Here is an 18,247-nt window from a genome sequence, read left to right as displayed (position 1 = left end):
TTAATATTAAAGGTGCTAAACAGGACTGTTAGCATGAGAATCCATGAGTTTCCAGACTTATGTGAATAGATTATACCCCTCCCTGAGTTTATTCACTTCTACCGGTACATCTATTTTCCAGAATTGAGGAATAAGGTAAAGGGATATTAAGTGGACCTGAAAGACCAAAGTTAAAATCAGACACAACCTCATTCTGTGACTTTGGGCCCAATTGCTGTCTCTGCCTAATCTCCATCACAGGATTAAGATGGAGAAAATGGCACCTTGAGCTTCCGTGAGAAAAGGTGGAATGAATACAAATGCAATATTGATATACGGTATAAGGAACAAACGAAATCCGAGTCTTCCCCAGCCAGGCAGCCCCCAATTTTGAACTGGAGGAGAAGGGCTAGGTTTGGAATCATAAAAAAGCCTAACCTAAAAATAAATTTAAAAATCAGGGACACAGTCAGGATCCTCAGGCCTACAAATATTGGGCTTTACATGTAGGTCTTCATCAAATCCAGTGTGAGACTGTCTGCTAGGACAGGCTTGCCTCGGTGGGGTGTGCAAGCAGGTGTAAGCCTTTATTCCATACTACATACATATAGGCTCTGCATACCACATTCTCCTCAGAACCATTCTACAGCATACTGCAGCATGGAGTTCACTCCCTGTTGAGATCAGGCTGTCTCCTGCACTATTTCTGGATCCTTCTGGAATTGTTTTAATTTAATTGATGACTGTTAGTGCTGTATTGTATTTTATGTTACTTTGGATTGTTATTTTATACTTATTTTTGAAGATTTTATTTCTGTGAGCCAGCCTAGACTACAGCTGAGGAAGGCTGGGGTAAAAGGAATTAAGTAGTAGTAGTAGTAGTAGTAGTAGTAGTAGTAGTAGTAGTAAAGTCAACAGATATATACAATTGAACTAGATTGCAACTAACTACAGTTGAAAGGTTGCACACTGTCTACCCCACACACAGAGAAATGGGATGTTAGATTTGTATATCTCTGGAAAGTGTGGCCATTCTTCTCTAATTTTATTTGCCTTTCTCTCTGACAAATTTCTTGCTAACAAATTGATTTTTTTAAAACAGCAACAACTGGGCTCCTCCTTGAATTGTCAGTTTCATTAGACGTAGCTTCTTAGCTCGACCTCCAGGTGTCGCTGCAGTGCTGTGTGATTGGCAGGATTTGGCGACTGGGCGGTTAATCGTGCAGGTCAAGCGCAATAAGGGGCGGATGAATTGCACGGAGGTGGTTGGGGTTTTCTGAACAACCGGCAGTTTCAATTGCTGATCTGACTAGTCTATATGATCTATTAAAATCTGTTGCATTGGAGTGAGCCCGAACTTGGGCCCGCAGTATACTTGTAAAAGATGCATTCCCTTGCCTCCAGGCAAGCGGCGTTTGGAGCTGCAGCAACAGCCTCGAAGACGAGAGTGAGTAGCCTAAGCAGAAGGACGCCCTGTCCTCCAAATCCCTGCTCTTTTCCATAAGCTATCCACTACGGGAGGGGCTGCTGCTGCCGCTGCCCTTTTGGGAATGTGGGTGATTGGCAAATCAGAGTTGGAGGATTGCATTCTTTCAGCCCAGCTCCGCAGCATGCGTGCATCTTCTCGGGAAGCAATATCTCTGCCGAGCAACGTGAGTGACACCGAGGAGGAAGGGAGTTGGGCGGGGAGGAGAGGAGAGGAGAGGGCGCTGCCCCAAAATAAGGCTGTAAGACGTTCCTGGGCCACCAGGGGGTGAAGAGTGATCTGCGCGGTTTGATCGGGTACAGCTGGCGTGTTTTCTGCATAGATATTGCCCATTACGATAAAAGTATCCGGGAAGCTGTTTGCGTTCACAGGGTTGCCCCAGCCCCACCCATGGTGCTTAATTTCTAATCCACTCCATTCCTCCCCCACCCCCTACCAAGTAGTTGAAAGGGAACAAACCACCTACTTCGCTTAGCTTCTCTGAAGCCAACAAAACTAAGGCGGGGTAAGTGGTTTCAGTAAGAATTGCAACCCTCTGTTGCAAAAGGTGGGCTTTGGAGTTGTCAGCAGGCTGGAAGTAATGGCTTGGTGACTTGTGCAGCCCTGTGTTTTCGGGAGGAGCCGGTGGGGCTAGTCATCCTTCAGTCTCTGCTAGATGCAAAACACCCTACGTCAAAGGGCTTTGATGCCTGTTAAGCTGTCCATCAGGCTTAGGACTCGAGGCTCCAGCCGTGCAGTTCCTCGCCCGCCTTTTCTGTGCTGCGGTGAAAAGCAGACATCTGGTACCGGGCTGGCTGAGTCTTGACACTTGCTTCTTGTCTTCCGTTTTTTGGTGGAGCTTCATTGATTCCACCTGTCACCACTCATTTTTTTTAAAAAAAATAGCAACGGAATTCGGAAAGGAGAAATTCATGGAAGGGAAACCAGCAAAATGTGACGCTGGCTAAGCAAATGGGCTAAAGGCAGACTACAGAATCCCAAATCAGTAGCTTGCAAGTGCCACCACTCCCGAAGCTGTGTAACCAAGGATAGGCAGATAGTCCAGCTAGAAAGTTTTGTGCTTTTCTTAGAAGCTTGCTTAAATTCTTCCATTAAAAGCGGTATCTTAGTTCAAGTTGTATCATTTCTTGCTTGCTTCTAAGGTGGGAAAATGAAGTACTCCTGTAACAACTTGTGTGAGAAGTCTTACTAAATTTAATAAATTGTGCATAGGACTAGGCTGGTTGGTGACCAGGTTATGCTTCACCCATTCCAGCTTCATATTCATTTCTGATTAAATAATAAGCAGCTTTACATTTGTACAACTAGAAGTTCTGGAGGTTGCACAGGTGTTGCTGAGGCATATGTAAATCTGCAGAAAATACACAAATAAGGGCAGTCTTTCAGCTGCTTGATTTGAAGTCACTTGGAAACCAAGGACAAGTGTGTCTTACACAGAGCTGTGTTTGAAATTATCATCAGAGACCATGTGATATGCCACTGTGAGACCAGGTACTGGACTTGATAGGTTTTTGGCTTAAGTTCACGTAAACATTTTCCTTGGACACAGTTGTTTGTGGGCACATTGAAATGGCACATGAGTTTGGTTAAAATGGGGAGGGGCATCACCATATTTAGGGCATTGTGGGTGGTTCCTTGCACAGGGCACCAAGCTGAGGGGAAGCAAAATAATAATTGTGAAAATAATAGCTATGGGAAAGGGGGCAAATTTTGTCCTTGCTCATGGTGCCATATTACCATCTCTGCCCCTGAGTGGGGCAGCTGATTTATATGAAAGAGTAACAGTAAAGTGGTGGGATTGGGTTGCTGTTTCTGTTAAGCCTGGCTAGTATTTAGTTTGCTGTGGAGCACCTGTTTAAATGTTAATGCTTTTAGTACACTGTTCTATGGGCCAGGAAAAGGTGTAAGGAGAGCTTATTGATCAGTTTCAAAAAAATACAAATGCCAATCCTCTTGCCTTGGAAATCAATGGGTTGAAGAGTCTGGGAAGTTTCTTCAGTCTGTTAAGTCAGTAGACCAGTCCAGTTACCTAACATAGACCATTTTAGCTGAATAGCAGTATTGTCAACATACTAGGGAGATATTGGCATCAGTGGCAGCTCTTGGGCATTGGTTGTTTTGGTGGTTGTTGTTTTGTTATATTTTCTTGGTTTAAAGTACAGTACATGCATTGTCTCTCTTTTCAGGTTGTAAATTCTTTTCTATGTATCAGTTACATAAGATGCGAGACATTGGTGTTATATACAGAATAAGGCTGAGCTTATTCTTGAGCTGCAGATTGTCCCTATGTGAACTAATGCAGAATAAGGTTGGAGCATTGTTATGCAGAATTGAGAGAATAAAAAGTGCTGAACCTGAGCGTTTACCATGGGCATCCTTGCCTTTGTAGGTGGCAATCAATCCCTGAGGCGGGACAAAGCAGAGTCTTCTTGTACTGAAATGTTCATTTCACTTCTCAGGTGTGAGATGTAAATGTTGAACTGACTGGAAACTGTGAGTTGCATCAGTTGAGTGGAAAAGTACCAAGAAAGTCCAGCATGGCTACTGTTGATTTCAAAGGAGCCATTTTATTTTAAAAAGAAAATGATGGATTTAGTTACAAAGAAGTGGAAAGGGGAGGGGTCAAGAGAGTCAACTTCCTCCATAAGTGAAAGGTTATTGAAGGTTATTTAAATAGAAGCTTAGCTAGAATGTATATCAAAGAGCAGGAAAAGTACCGATAAATCCAAGGGGATACCAGCATGGTTAAGAAGTAGATTAAAAGAAGCTATAAACAGCAAGGTTGTCTTCAGAAATAGAATTCTTGTCTAAATGAGAAGAAAGAGCCAAAGATCTGGCACAACATATGCAAGATAGCAAGACGCTGCAAGTGAAAAAAGAATTTGAAGAGTATATTGCTAAAAATATCAAATCAATGATACAGATCTCTTTAATTGTATCAGAATAAACCAGCTAGAGAGGCAATTAAACATGAGACGATAAAATGAGTGGCAAAGGGGGATGTGGAGACTGCAGAGAAGCTGAATCAAAATCTTGGCAACTCTTTTTACTGTAGAAAATGTAGGACATATATATGTGCTTGGATCTGGGTTGTTGTTGTTGTTTTAAGATGGATGCCTAAAAAATGAGTCCAAGAGACGAGAAAAAGTTTTAGAGTTCACTGATAAATTATCAGGTCATCTATCTGGATGGAATCCAGGCAAGAATTCTTAAAGAATTCAGATTTAAAATGTAAAATGTATGTTGTAACAAAAATAAGCAGCCTGTCCCTAAAGTTAGTATTTGGATTGAAGAATTGGAAAATACATGATGTAAAACCAGTAATAATTGTTAAAGAGATTAGGTGTATGGGATGACAGGCCAGTTAGTTTAATCTCTGTTCCAGGGAAATTGGTGGAAAGCATTATTAAGATTAGGATTATTAAGCATATAAAGTAAAAAGTCTTGCTGAGGAGAAAATTCCTTGCTCCTGCAAAAGGAAGTTTTGTGTTTCCATCCTTTTATATGTCTTTGATGGCATCAACATGTATATAGGTGTGGCCCAATAGAAACGGCATAGTTCCAGTTTTCTTTTTAATGAAATACTTCTCGCCCCAAAGGCTTCTTGCCAATTATTGGAAATGAGAATGAGAATTATTATGGGTTGGTAGCAGCTTCAACAGCAAGAGAGTGGGAATGATTTTCACAATCTAGAGCAGGAGTCCTGAAACTAAGGCCCGGGGGCCGGATGCGGCCCAATCGCCTTCTAAATCCGGCCCGTGGATGGTCCGGGAATCAGCATGTTTTTAGATGAGTAGAATGTGTCCTTTTATTTAAAATGCATCTCTGGGTTATTTGTGGGACCTGCCTGGTGCTTTTACATGAGTAGAACGCGTCATTTTATTTAAAATGCATCTCTGGGTTATTTGTGGGGCATAGGAATTCGTTCATTTCCCCCCGAAATATAGTCCGGCCCCCCACAAGGTCTGAGGGACAGCGGACCGGCCCCCTGCTGAAAAAGTGTGCTGACCCCTGATCTAGAGGAATAGGAAGTGGGGTCCTTCTTAATCGATGCTTTTTTACTTCTTAATAAACGATCTGGATTTAGAGGTGAGCATTTAGGTAACCAAATCACTCAGGGTGTTGAAAACCAAAGCAAGACTGCAAAGACCTTCTAAAGGATTTCATGAAATTAAGTGAATGGGTAACAAAATGGCAAATGTATCTAATTAAGCCAAACTTCTTAATGTCATATACAGTGGTACCTCAGTTTATGAACACAATTGGTTCCGGAAGTCTGTTCATAAACTGAAGCGTTCATAAACTGAAGTGAACTTTCCCATTGAAAGTAATGGAAAGTGGATTAATCCGTTCCAGAAGGGTCCGCGAAGTACTCAACCTGAAGCGTACTTAACCCGAAGCATGGGTATAATTGGTTCTGGAAGTCTGTTCATAAACTGAAGCGTTCATAAACTGAAGCGAACTTTCCCATTGAAAGTAATGGAAAGTGAATTAATCCATTCCAGATGGGTCTGCGGCGTTCGTAAACCGAAAATTCGTAAACCGAGGTGTTCATAAACCGAGGTTCCACTGTATACACTAATGGCTTCTGAACTGCTAGTGACTAACTAGGGGAAACATACTAGGGTTGTGGTAAGTAACTTAAAGCATCAACCCAATGTGTGATAGCTGTGATAAATGTAAAATCCATGTGAGGAGTTATGAGTGATGAAGTTCATAGTGGCCTAATACAAATCCATGGTTCAGCCACACTTGGAATAATGTGTGCAGCTCTGGTTGCCCCACTTCATAAAGGATATTGTAGATTAGGGAAAGGCATAGAATACTGCAGTCAAAATAAACACTTGCCCTGTGGCAAAAAGTCTACAAGCTTTAGAACTTTTTTGTTTAGAAAAGTAACTAAAGGGGGACATGATAGAGACGGGCAGCATTATGCATGGTGTAGAGAAAGTAGGCAGAGCAATGTTTCCCCCCTCTTCCACAATATCAAAACACAGGGTAATCAAATGTTATTGATAGCCAGGAAATTTGGGACATAAGAAGGAAGCATTTCTTCACACAGCCCATAATTAATTTTATGGAATTTGCTATCACAAGATAATGGTGATGACGGAAAACTTAGATGAATTTAAAAGGGGATTGGACAAATTCATCAAGGATAAATCTATCAGCGACTATCAGTCATGAACTCTGTATGGATCTTCCAAGTTCAGAGGCAGTATGGAACTGAATGCCAGTTGCAGAGGGAGGGGTGCAGAGTGGACAGTTACTTTCAATTATTGATTGTGGGAAACAGAATGCTTAACTTTGTGGATCTTTGGCCTGATGTGGCACAGCTGCTCCTATCTTCCCAAGATGGTGCAGGATATTTGGAATATCTCTGATATGAAAAAAAAGTTGCTAAATCCATGTGGATTGCACAGATTAGAGAGACAGAGATTGTGCAAGCCAACAGAAAGTAAAGTTGGTTTAGAAGCCAAGGCCGTGGAATTTAGTACAGACTTTCCTGTTCAAAGTACAATAAACTTCACTGTTGTTGCACTTTACAGAGTACTAAAGAATAGAATAGTTTGGCAAAATAAAATATACTATTTTATAAAAATATACAAAAATATTTACATACTAAGACTACTCTAAAAATGCTGTTGATAACCACACAATTTGGAAAAGTTACTACCAAGTGGAAATATCAGGGGCAAGAATGAAATAATACTTTTCACACCAAAGATGTGAACACCCCTTCCCACTACTGTACCACACATTTCCAAATGCTGTCTTCTGTCTATTATAAGCTCTACTCATTTTCTTGTCAATAGCTCATCATCCATAGTTTCTCAAATGGGTTGTGTTCATTAAGTCAGTGCTTTTCAACCAGTGTGCCGTGGCACCCTGGAGTGCCTCGAATGATGGTCAGGGGTGCCGCGGGCAACACTGACCTCTGTCCCTCTTTCTTTCCCTCCTTCCTCTGATACCTTTTCATGTCTCTGCCTACCAAAGGCTTGCACAGCTGTTTATTGCAGCAGCCCTGGCTATAAGCTCCGCAGGCGAATGGTGCCTCTAGGAGGCACCTCTCTTTGGGGCGGTGGGGACTCAGAGACTGCCCAGAGGACTCCCAAGGATAGGGGAGGAGAGGAGGCTGAGGGAACACTACACAAGGGTGGGTCAGAAAAGGGTGAGAGGCTGGTAGCTCTGCAAGGGGTGACATACAGGGCCCCACAGGGGTGCTGCAGAAAGAAGGTAGTTGATTAAGGGAACTGTTTACTCAAAAAGGTTTAAAACCTCTGCATTAAGTGATTGTGACCATTTCTTACTATTGTTTAATATGGGAATAGATCTAGTTATCCTTACTACTCTAAAATAGCTATAATCTCAACACATTATAGGTTTTCTATCTGGATAGGTGGTGATGGTGTGTGCTAAAATCAAAATGTATCTTCCCACCACTTAAAGCACTGTCACATGCAACTTCTAGATATTCTGATAAGATGGGGCTCTATTTAAAAGGAAACCCTGACATCCTTTCTAAAACTGTATTTTACCAGAGAAACACACAAAAAATTTAGAGACTAGCTCTGGGACAGTAAGGTAGAATGTTACCATAGATTTGTCATTGGACATATGATGCTGTATGTATATACGCAAGCTACCGTTTTAATGCTGAAAGATTAAAAAACGCTAGCATACTGATAAAAGCATTTCTGTAGCATAGTTCAAGGCAAACCTCATAAATTCTTGGTGTACACTATATTCTACATGGGAAAAATATTGTTGTAGGCATAATCTTAAAAGATAACAATGGTGTTTTTTTTAAAAAATGCAAGAGTACAATTATACTATATGGTGCAAGCATGGTAAGATAGAATTAAAGGCTTAGTAATTAATACACGACGTACTTTGGCTCTTCTGGACTGTACAGTAGTACCTCTAGTTATGAACTTAATTCATTCCGGAGGTCCGTTCTTAACCTGAAACTGTTCTTAACTAGAGGCGTGCTTTTGCTAATGGGGCCTCTGCGCCACCGCCAGCACATGATTTCTGTTCCCATTCTGGGGGAAAGTTCTCAACTCGAGGTAACTCTTCCAGGTTAGCGGAGTTTGTAACCTGAAGTGTTTGTAACCTGAGGCATTTATAACTTGAGGTACCACTGTACTTTAAAAGCAAAACACATTTCTGGTTAAAATGCTTGCCAAATTAAAACTGCAATCACAAACATACATTCCAAGAAGTAAATCCCATTTAACTTGGTGGGACTTGCATCTGAATAAACATGAATAGAGTTGACCTGTCAGAACTGTTAGGGCAAAGAGGTAAGGGGTTGTGGTAGGGCAGCTTTGTTCATTTGAGGCTGCTTAGTTTTAACAAGAACAAATTCTCTATTTGTTACACAGGAACCTAGACTGCGAGTTGTGCCTCTTATTTTGTGGATCATTTGGAGAAATACACTCAAAGCAAGATACTAATTGGTAAGTGGCCTCCATAAACACTTAAGGAAAAGGTTGCAGCTAAATTTTTCCTTTTCAAAAGAGGTATTTGGCACATCTAACTATAGTCTTAGGACAGAGTATTCTGGCAAAGACAAGGCCTTGTTTAGGAGCTGTAAATCATAATGAGAGAAATGTTTCATGCCCAGCTGGTCAATTAGGCTTCAGTATGCTTAATTTAATGAAGTGAAATAAGCAGGGGTAGAAAAACTGTATGGAACAGAATGTAGAACATAGCAGCCTGAGCAGAATGTTCAGGTTCTTGGCTTTTGTCATTTTAGACTGCATGTTGCTTCCAGTCACATAGTTGTATAGAAAGAATGCTGAAATGTGAGACAACCGTTGCTCAAAATATGAGCCAAATTCAAGCCTAAACCCCACGGAATTAGTGAAAGATTTTATCTGTAATCCTATACATACACTTATCTGGGAGCAAGTCCTTTTGAATCCATAGGATTTATTGAGTAGATGTAACTGAAATTTGTGATGACATAGTTACAGGTAGGTAGCCGTGTTGGTCTGAGTCGAAGCAAAATAAAAAAATTCCTTCAGTAGCACCTTAAAGACCAACTAAGTTTATATTTTGGTACGAGCTTTCGTGTGCATGCACACTTCTTCAGATACACACTATGTGATGACATAGTTCTACTAACCTAAAGCTAAGGAATGATTGGCCATACTTCCACAATTAGAATGCCTATTGCCCTTTTTTCACTAGTTTCTGTATATCTCATAAGTTTGCCCCCCCCCCTTTCAAAGTCCAAGAAGGACCTAGTCCAGCATCCTGTTCTCACAGTGGCCAAACAGATGCCCATGGGAACCCTGCAGGCAGAACCTCATCTGCATTTTCCAGCAACTGTTATTTGTATTGCCTCCATCAGTGGGGGCAGTACATAGCCATTGTGTCTAGCAGCCATTAATAGTCTTCTCATCCATGAATTTATCCAATCCTCTTAAAGCCATTCAAGTTGGTGGCCATCATCACTACATCTTGTGGGACCAAATTTCATTGTTCAACAATGCAGTGTGGGGAAAAGTGCTTTGTTTTGTCTGTCCTGAATCATCCAGTACTCAGCTTCATTGTTTTCCTATTATGTGAGAGGGAGAAAAACCTCCCTGTCCACTTTCTCCACACTCTGTACAACCTTGTACACCTTTTATTGGGTTCCCCTTTACTCACACTATTTCTAAACTAAAAGGCCCCTAATGTTGTAACCTTTTCTCATAGAGTTGCTTTTCCCCCTTGATCATTTCGTTTGCCCTTTCCTGAACTTTTTCCAGCTCTACAAATTTCTTTTTGAGGTGAGGTGATTAGTACCATACACAGTATTCCAAGTGCGGTTGCACTATAGTTTGTGTAGTGGCATTATAACATTGGGAGTTTTATTGTTCAATCTTTCTGCATGATCCAGCATGTGGAATTCACCTTTGTCCACAGCTGCCACATACTGAATTGACATCTTCATTGAGCTATCCACTATGACACCAATGTCTCGTTCCTGGTCAGTCACTGACAGTTTAGACCCCATTAGCTTATATGTGAAATTAGGATTCCCTCTCTCCCCCCCCCCAAAAAAAAAACCCCATGCATCACTTAACGTTTGCTTTCATTGAATTACATGTGTCATTTTACTGTCCATTTACTCAGTTTGGACAGATACTTTTAGAGCTCCTTCTTGTCTTTCTTTTGCTTTAACCATCCCGAACAATTTGGCATCAGCAAATTTGGCTAACTCATTGTTCACCTCTAACTCTAGCTCATATATGAATGAGTTAAAAAGCATAGGTCCCAATAACAATCCTTGGAGGGACTCCACTTTCTGCATCCTTCCACAGACTTCTTTCTGTTTCCTGTTCCTTGTTAATGATCCATTAGAGGGCCTCTTCCCTTACCCCTTGTCTGCCAAGTCTACCCAGGAGTCTTTGGCATGGGATATTCTCAACAGCTTTTTAGAAGTCTTAAGTACACAATGTACACCAGGAGATAAAGTTTTAAAAATCCTCCTTTCATGTGCAATCTTGAAGCTTGTAACAACAAACCAGTGTTTGTTGATTACATCTGTATCAGGCCATTGTGTGAAGCATTATAATTTGAGTCAAGTTGTGGAGAAGTGGTGTATTTGCATAATACCAATAATAGGATTTTATCTGATATACAGTACTTTTGAGTTCTTGGCTGCAGAACACCGCAGCCTTAGTACAAAATCCCAAAATCTAACTGCCTTTTTATTATATAGTACAGATGCAGTTCAGTAGTAGTCTTTTTGGAGGTTAGTACTTGGGAGTAGGATTCTTCAGTGGTTTTCTAGATGAAGAAAATGAATAGTGGAATGAAAAGAGTCCCCTCGCTAACAGGAATAAGGGAATTATTTCTTCATTTGTGTATTCCAGGTAGGGTTGAAAGAAATATTTTAAGACATGTTAAGGAACTGCTAGGCAGACCATTTTCTTTGACCTGTCAACTAGTTAAGACATTGGATGTAGTTATAGCATAATACCAATAACCCAATGTCTGCATTCATTTTCAAACAATGCTGAACTTCTGTCATTAAAATGCTTTTTCAGACTGGTTAGAAAAGCCTTTTTTCAAGTCATAAAATTGGCTTGTGTTAATTTACTAATCCTGGAGTTGCTGTATGATAAGTAGAAGGTGCACTGATTAGCCACTCTGCCTTAGGAGGCTGAAAACATGTCAGAAAATATTGAACATGGACTGACAGTTTGATTTGACAACTACTGCTGCAAATTCCGTTAATAAGCTTCCCTTGTTAGCTGTCAAATGCACCTGGTCTTAAATTGGCTAAGACTGTATTTTTTCTATGCCACAGAAAAGTCTCTATTATAAAGTATATATAAGACTCATTCATGTTTAAAAACCTGTGCATCCATCAACACTATAGGTCCTGAGAGCATGACTGGTGCACAAGCAGTGCATGCATTAGGGGTTTTGCACATGGTGGCTTTTAAACAGTACCCTCCCTATATATGATCAGGACAGTGATAGACTTTCCTACAGCTTGCATGTGGAGTCAGTTCTTTCTTAGCCAAATTGTAGTATAGGATTTCCCAAACTTGAGTCTGCAGCTGTTTTTGGGACTGCAACTTCCAACATCCAGAGGTCAGGGATGGTGGGGATTGTAGTCCAAAAACAGATGGGGACCCAAGTTTGGGAAATCCTGCCTTAGTACATTGGTGACCAGCTGTTGGACTACAACTCACATCAGCCTCAGCCAGCATAACCAGTGTCAAGGATAATGGGAAATGTAGTTCAAATGTAGTTTCTGGAGGGTCATAAGTTTGCCACGCCTGCCTTAGAGCATCTGCTTTGCATGCAGAGGATCAGGGCTGCAAATGTCTCATGTCTGAAACCCTGGAGAGTCATTGCCACTCAGTTGGACAAATGGTCTGACTTGTCATAAGACAGCGTTCAATGTTCTGTAGTGTTGAATATGTAAAGGATAGCTTTTCTTCAGGTGCAGCTTCTGTCCAAGAAATTCCTTTAACACCTACCATGAAATACTTCTGAACTTGGATGTTTCATTAACAATTAACTGACAAAGTTAAGGTGATCATTGAATTTTACTGGATGTCCATCTTTCCATCATCTGCTGCTCTCACTCTCTGGGACATATATGACAATAGCTGCTTGTATCCAGTTAAGTGTTAAAACCTGATGTTGAGCTTTCTGGGCTGAGTATTGTACTGTATGTTTAAAATACCAGTTGTTAGCTTTTAAAATTCTGGCTATAGTTGTAGAACAAGTGTGTGTGACAGACAATGGAGGCAAAAGATGACTGGAAACCTGTAGGTACACAGATGTTAGCTTTATTAGGCCAAATGCATTTGAGAATGGAATCTTCTTCAAGAACTCTACGCAATATAAATGGTTGGGGATTTTATGTTATTTTAACTGCATAGTGCCCCTGAAAAAGTTCCCAATTCAAAATGCATTGATCCTAATAACGTACATCCTATGAATGTAGAAGCCTGTTTCATCCACCTTTCCTTTCTTGACAGAAACTGCAGCCAGTTCTTAAAATCCATATGGAAGTTCATTAGCACCACAAACTTACTAAATTTCTATACCATCTTAATCCAAGGATCACATGGTGGTTTACAATTTAAAAATGCAAAAATAACATAACATAGTAATATAAAACCACCACCACCACCCCGTTTAAAATGTCATAGATTATTTAATTAGCCAAAGGCCTGGGGGAACTTAGTTAGATACAACCCTTTAAACCGGGGGTTGGATCAGATTGTGCTCACTACTCTTCATTTGCAGCCCTGGCTTTAATTTGATTTCAAGTCAGAGTTCCTAAGATCACTGCCAAAAGCAGGTTTTCCAGTCAGCACAGAATTTAAATCTATGGCTGAGTGCAAGGCCCATTTGGCAGGGATCCACTCCCAAGAGGATCTAATCCCAGCAGTGCATGCATTGAATTCAGCATCAAAAGCAAGCCCTGTTTTCCATACCAATCAATAATAATAATCATACCTGCCAAGTTCCTGCCTGAATAATAAGGGACCAGGCCGGAAGTAGCGCTGCCGCCATTTTGGAACTGGGCGGAGCATGCTCAGAAGTGACTTTTGATGCTGCTGTGCCCAGTTCCAAAATGGCCGCCGCACCAGAAGTCACGCTGCAGCCATTTTGGAACTGGGCAGAGCAGCATCAAAAGTCGCTTCTGAGCATGCTCCGCCCAGTTCCAAAATGGCCGCCGCGCCAGAATAAACCGGGGGAAAACAAAAAAACATTTTTTACGGCTGGGGACAGCTGGAAAAACGGGGGTTTCCTGGGGAATATGGGAGACTTGGCAGCTATATTAATAATAAGGACCCCCTACCAGGCCAAATTCAAGCCAGAGGTTCATCCCTCCTTTAATAAGAGGTCATTGATTTTCTAGCATTGCCAGAGGCTTGCAAAATCCCGACTGTGTAGTAGTGTTGGACACTGCTGAGCCTTCTGTATTTTCAGGATGCTAGTGGCTGCTAATGGCACTTGCAGTGCTAGTGCTGTCATCTCCTAGTTGGTTGTTCTGCCTCTTAAGTCTTCTGGGGGAGCAATTAGCTGCCTAAATGAAATTCTTTTTTGCTTTACAAGGATAAAAATTTAGAGGAGATTAAGGACCAGTAAGGTGGCAGCACATATGGCTGTTTCGAACACACACTTTAATGTTGAACATTAAAAGTTGTGCTCAAAAGTAATTTCACGTGGCTTCATAAAGTTTCTGAAAGTACTTGAGATGTTGAGTCTTTTGTGATTGCAGTCATCCCTCAGGTTGCGTCCGCTTCAGGTTGCGTGTTTTCATCTTGCGTCCCGCGTAAACCCGGAAGCACCAGAACGGGTTACTTCTGGATTTTGCTGCTTGCGCGTGCGCAGACGCAACACTTCAGCTTACGTCAGTTCCGTGTTACGAACAGGCCTCTTGCATGAAGCCCCAGACTGAGGGAGGTTGACAGTTATTTTATGTTTCTTCCATTTGCGAATTACTACACCATCTGTTGTCACCTTCTCACCAAGCTGCTTGGCAGTAGTCTTGTAGCCCAGTCCAGCCTTGTGCAGGTCTACAATCTTGTCCCTGACATCCTTGGACAGCTCTTTGGTCTTGGTCATGGTGGCTACTTTGGAATCTGCTGGATTGCTTCTGTCGACAAATGTCTTTTGTACAGGTACTGTAACGGGCTGGGATTACAGGTAAAACCTCTCCCGTACAACAGGTTCTGCTAATCTCAGCTCGTTACATACAGTGAAGATACAAGGTAGCCTGACATCTGGCTGGTTGATAGAGGATCAAATACTTATTTCACTCATTATAATAATGCACATCAATCTCTGACTTTTGTCTTCTAGGTTTCTGGGGGTTTTCCTGTTGTTATTTTGTCTCTCACAGCTACAATAAACCTACCATTAAAATTATGGACTGGTCATTGCTTCGTCAGGGGGCAAATGGGCAAATTTAGCAGGGGATCAAATACTTTCCCCCCTCACTGTACTAAAGCAGTCTAAACCCAGTTAGGCTAAAATTATGCCCATGGGTGGTATTCAACACTAATCCTAAGAGTAGAGCCATTTAAATTAATGGGCATTAATTTCAGTGGGTCTATTCTGAGTAGGGCTAACAGTGAATACAATCCTATATTCATATCCAGAACCAGCCTTTGAGGTGTGCTGAGCAATTCATGCTAAACTTGAAAATAACATTTAGCTAGTAGATTGCTACTGTGGGTAACAGTTGTGAAACCAAACTTTTTAGTATTTATGTCCTAAATGGGGTGTGTGTTTGGAGAGAGTCCTTTGTTGTAAGTGATTGCCATTTGCCTAAATAGAAACAAATTATATTTTTCTTAAACTCTATCTAGCAAATCTGTCTTTTAAAAATCTGCTTTTAGAGTAGAACCCAAAAACAAGAACCTATCTAAACCCTACCATGTAAAATGTTTTCTCCACAGATATTGGGAGAGAGACATATTCTCATCTCGGCTTTCAAGAAAGTGGCATTCTTGAGCCCTCTGAAGGACAGTACTTCAAGGTTGACCGTGCAGCTAATTTGAACTTCCATTTACTGTTATTGTACCATGGGCTGTATCAAATCCAAAAGCCCCTTTCCACACACTATTCTAGATGATGGAAGCCGTGAAGTCAGCGAATATAGTGGAGGTAATGTAGATAAATCTTCCCAATATCAGACAAAGTCTGGGATGCCGTCTTCAGCAAGCCCTGCAGTGATGGACTTTGCTCACCGTCTCTCCCTAGAGATTCTGGATCAAGCTGTGAAGCAATGGTCAATGGTTGAAAGCAAATATAGTGACATCCCCTACATAGAAAGTGACGATTCATGAATTGCAAGGCTTGGCTCCTCTCACTTAGTCAGGCGTCTCTTGTTTTTGGTGCTAGTGCAAATAAAGCGACATTCATACAACAGCAGTTGTGATTTTAAAAGACACCGGTTGTACAGATGCAGCTAGCCTTGATTCTGGTAATGTAACACCTTGCCTTTACTATTCAGTTTTTAACAGAACCACACAGAGTAGCATCAAATGGTTCATCAACTTGTGTGTAACTCAGTGCTTCAATCAGTTGTGTTCAGTATTGGCAGCAGCACTAAAGATGCACAAGAACAAATGCATAAGTGCTCGTGTTTTTGAAATCTCTGGAACAGTGGGTATAGTTGAATTAAGTTTGGCCAGGGTTTAAGAAATAAGAATATAACTATTAGTTGTGATGGTCAAGTAGGCATGTGAATTGCTAACTCCCGAGTTTTAAGTCCCACTTATAGGAGAGAGTTAGCTAAGTGTTTAACTCTACCACTGAAATACAAGGGATATAAGTGCTTATACCACCATCAGAGCTTCTTTTTCTAGACATATCTGATAATTTTGATGTACTGAGGCTAGTTGTTTGCAACTATGTTCAGTTGAGTACACAAATTCTATGTCAGACCAAAGACTTGCTGCTGTAAGGGAGATGAATTAACATTGAATGTTGATGGTTAAGAAACAAATTACACTGAAAATACTCAACAAATAATGAAAATTCTTGGGTAAAGCATCCCAGCCTATTTTTTTGTTGGTAACAAAGTAAACAGCAGGGCAGCATACCTTTAAAAATACCACATTTTAATTTGAATACCTTTTGTTGAGACCACAATATTCCAGTTTAAAACACTATTTGAGAGATAAGAGGGGAAATGCAGCAGACAGAATGAAAGGCAGAACTGGAAGAGGAGAGAACTAGGTAAGTTATTTGAGGATTTAGTCAAATGATCAACAGTTTTGCTGAAAATGTTTGGGGTATGTCCTCAATATTACTTTCAGATGTGCAAGTTCTAGTTAGCACAAGACAAATGAAATGCAGGTGATGTGCAAGGCAACATAGGAGTCCCACTCTTTAGTTATGCTGGCAATATGAATTGATGGGGGAAAGAAATTTAATTATGAATGTAATGAACTTTTACTTGTTCTTGGACCAATTATGGCATGCAGTATCATTTCTGAACACTAAATTTCAATTTAGTAAAATTTGAGTACTGAAATGGTGGGGGTGGAGGGGAGGGTGATCCCCAAGCAGTGCTGTCATTCCTTCTGGTGTGTCTCATTGTAGTAGGAATAGCAGCAACATGTGTGAGAAGCCACCTGTCCCAGATGCTGCATTGTTTCTCCTGCCACAGTCCTTTCTTTGGTCATGCCAAGCAGGCATATTGCAAAGATATAATCTTAAGAGTCCTGGAGTAATAACAAAGGAAGAGCTTGACTTCTCCAGGTCTTCAACACCAGGTGAAGTTCTTAATATTTCTAAAAATATTTCATTTCTAAAAATATTTCATTTCTATGTAATTTAATATCACTAAAGTGGACTCTAACCAAAATAAAACTGAATGCAACCCCTATTATAATTTATAAAAGATATATTGCTGTCAGTGTATCACATAAGATCTAGCTTCTATTTGATACTGTGTAATATAGATATTAATAATACACTTTATTTTGAGCATATTTTTTATTTTAAATCAGGAAAATGACCAAGTAAATATGGCAAAAGCCATGCTTTAAAGCACTACTGGTATCTACAGCACAACTTTGTAAATCTGGTATTTCTGTCACAAGGAAGTGGTAACCTAAACTATAGCTTATTACTATATATTTTTTACAGTATATGTTATGTTTTCTTTCTACCCAAATGATTAATCACTTTCAACTGTGTTTGAATAAAAAAAACATACTTTTGTCTATTTATTTGGAAACTGAGTAAGAGCTGTAAAAATACATACAGCAGCTTGAATGGTGCATGAGGAAAGAACAGGCATGGCACATCAATGTGGAAATATACCATGATTACATTGCCTGTGTTGTTTTCTCTCTCATTTTCCTTTTTTAAAAACTTAATTACAGATATCGAGCCTGAATTCTGGTTGAAAAACTTTAAATTTGAACTTAAAACCTGGGTGGCTGTCATTGTGTGGCAATGGAATTTTGCTTTCTAGACAGAATGGTGGTTTGTTGTTTAGTCGTTTAGTCGCGTCCGACTCTTTGTGACCCCATGGACCATAGCACGCCAGGCACTCCTGTCTTCCACTGCCTCCCGCAGTTTGCTCAAACTCATGTTCGTAGAATGGTGGTTTAGCATATACCGTAAGGCCAATTGATGTGCCTGGTCCAGTACTGTATCAAAGGCCTTAAACAAGAACCAAGATGGGAGATGGTTCAAGAAGCGAGTAAGGAGGGGGTGGCCCTTCCACTTACATGTCATGTAGTGAAACATGCATGGAAATGGAAGGACACAAGTTGAGAAATCCTACCC

At 40.7% G+C, this 18,247-nt stretch overlaps 1 protein-coding gene across 6 annotated transcripts; it reads left to right on the top strand.

Annotated features, from left to right (window-relative positions):
* The first annotated feature begins 1,268 nt into the window (after nt 1–1,268).
* On the top strand, nt 1,269–17,678 carry AKAP19 (A-kinase anchoring protein 19). Of its 6 annotated transcripts, none has more exons than XM_088676188.1 (3): nt 1,269–1,426; nt 8,854–8,928; nt 15,400–17,678. In XM_088676188.1, exon 3 carries the CDS (start codon nt 15,526–15,528, stop codon nt 15,787–15,789), a length of 264 nt encoding a protein of 87 aa, XP_088532314.1. In that variant the 5' UTR covers nt 1,269–1,426; nt 8,854–8,928; nt 15,400–15,525; the 3' UTR covers nt 15,790–17,678. The 6 variants fall into 6 exon arrangements, with proteins under 6 accessions (XP_088532314.1, XP_088532321.1, XP_088532316.1 ...); XM_088676190.1 differs by lacking the exon at nt 1,269–1,426 and adding an exon at nt 1,494–1,631; XM_088676192.1 differs by lacking the exon at nt 1,269–1,426 and adding an exon at nt 1,885–1,970.
* Nucleotides 17,679–18,247: the final 569 nt, after the last annotated feature.

Source organism: Zootoca vivipara, chromosome 1 (assembly GCF_965207765.1).
Source record: "Zootoca vivipara chromosome 1, rZooViv2.hap1.1, whole genome shotgun sequence".
Taxonomy (NCBI): Eukaryota; Metazoa; Chordata; class Lepidosauria; order Squamata; family Lacertidae; genus Zootoca; species Zootoca vivipara.
This window is presented reverse-complemented; position numbering and strand designations above follow the sequence as displayed.

Coding starts and splice junctions, on each gene's coding strand:
- AKAP19 (XM_088676188.1), top strand. CDS start 15,526: ATGGGCTGTATCAAATCCAAAAGCCCCTTTCCACACACTATTCTAGAT.